Below are 1,655 nucleotides of genomic sequence, written 5' to 3'. Positions count from 1 at the left end.
CAAATGTGTAAGCAAACATCTTGAAGAGTCAAAAATATGACCATCTTTAAGATGCTTACGTATAATAATAATTCAAAAGAAGAAATATATGTCACTTGCAAATACAAAAAAATAAATAAAAATTTGTCATTTGGGTTTCATTAAAAAACTAGCTTTCGCCCGCGACTACGTCCGCGCGGAATTAAAAAAAACAAGAGTGAGCAGCCTATGTGTTCTTCCAGACTATCCTCTACATCTATGCCAAATTTCATCGAGATCCGTTCAGCCTTTTAGGCTGCAAACTCTAACAAACATCCATCCATCAATCTAAACTTTCGCATTTATAATATTAGCAAGAAGTAAGATGGTTTTCAAATTAAATTCCTGACTCTTCAATTACCATTATTTTATTCCAACAAGTCTATAGAATCAGTGACGTTTATAATTTTAGGATAGAAATGGCTCATGAGCGTGTTTAATCTATCTTATATTATAATAAAGCGTAAACAAACACTTCTTTGTTGCTTAAGATGTCAGCAATCACAGGATATTTTTGAATAGTCCTCTTTTTAATAAAAAGCCCTACACCTAGGTCACGCTTTAGGCTATATATTTTCAGGCCATTAAACTTAGGGGATAAATATTTTGGATAAAAACCCTAATGTGGGAAAGTGACCATAAGTTGCTGCCAACATCAAGGAAGCAAGATTGCCAAGTATTATCATGTCATGTCATTTTGACATTTACAATTGACAATTTGATACAAGTAAACAATAAAATAATTTTATGCTAATGAAATCGGGAACAGCTAGTACTAATATAATAAAGCGTAAACACATTACTTCGTGGCGTAGGATGTCAGCAATCACAGTATATTTTTGAATAATTCTTTCTTTTATAAAAAGCATTACACTTACGACGCGCTTTAGGCTATATATGTTCACGCCATTTATTATAGGAGGTGTAGAAAGGGACAAAAACTACAAATCTATAAGTAATATTTACATCGTAATGGTAATTATTAGCCAATAGAAAAAGCTTTCGTTGTGTTTTGAGCATTTGAATTGTGACATTTGTAATGAAGTTTTAGGAAATGTACACAAAAAAATAATATTTTTAATATGCGGATGAAGCCGCACGGGAACATCTAGTCAACTCTAATCTTATGCTGGGTTGCTGAATTCCATTTATTTTATCATCACCTAAAATTTAACGGAGTAACTCTAGTTACGTAGTTCGGAAACATAATTCATAGAACCGAAACATTAACGAATGGTTGATAGCTGGAAAACCGGGTTTAAATTAAACGACACTGAGTGCGGTAACAATTACTTATACTTACGTATTATTAGTGACCGTAGTAATTGTGAGATTCTCCAAGGCCGGTAGTTTATCTTTGACAGGTGGTTTGACAGTCTTGACTTTGACAGTTTTGACAGCTGGCTTAACTTTGTTCTTTATTGACGCGTTACGTCGCAAACAACTCCTGTCTGAAGACTCGTTTGATGTCGGCTGAGATTTAGAACGAGGACGAGGGGCTCTTGTCTTTTTACTGAAATAAATGTTTTATCAAGTTTAAAACTAAGTACACATCTATACTTTATACCAATATAAGAAAGGGTAAACACACACTACTTCGTGGCGTAAGTTTTTTTTTATATTACAAGGTGGCAAAC

General features: G+C 33.5%; 1 protein-coding gene across 1 annotated transcript in view; it reads right to left on the bottom strand.

Moving 5' to 3' along the window:
• The window catches only part of LOC106108198 (protein CASC3-like), a 17,670-nt gene that overhangs the window by 8,163 nt on the left and 7,852 nt on the right, over positions 1 to 1,655 (bottom strand). Inside the window, exons 6-7 of the mRNA XM_013289296.1 lie at positions 1,322 to 1,534; positions 1,238 to 1,262 (exon numbers count right to left, since the gene is read on the bottom strand). Of these exons, the coding sequence (XP_013144750.1) occupies positions 1,238 to 1,262; positions 1,322 to 1,534 (238 nt within the window). The remainder of the gene's footprint in view (positions 1 to 1,237; positions 1,263 to 1,321; positions 1,535 to 1,655) is intronic.

Source organism: Papilio polytes, unplaced genomic scaffold (assembly GCF_000836215.1).
Source record: "Papilio polytes unplaced genomic scaffold, Ppol_1.0 DF821733.1, whole genome shotgun sequence".
NCBI classification, from domain to species: domain Eukaryota; kingdom Metazoa; phylum Arthropoda; class Insecta; order Lepidoptera; family Papilionidae; genus Papilio; species Papilio polytes.
Note: the sequence above shows the minus strand (reverse complement) of the source record. Positions and strands in the feature narration are given on the sequence as shown.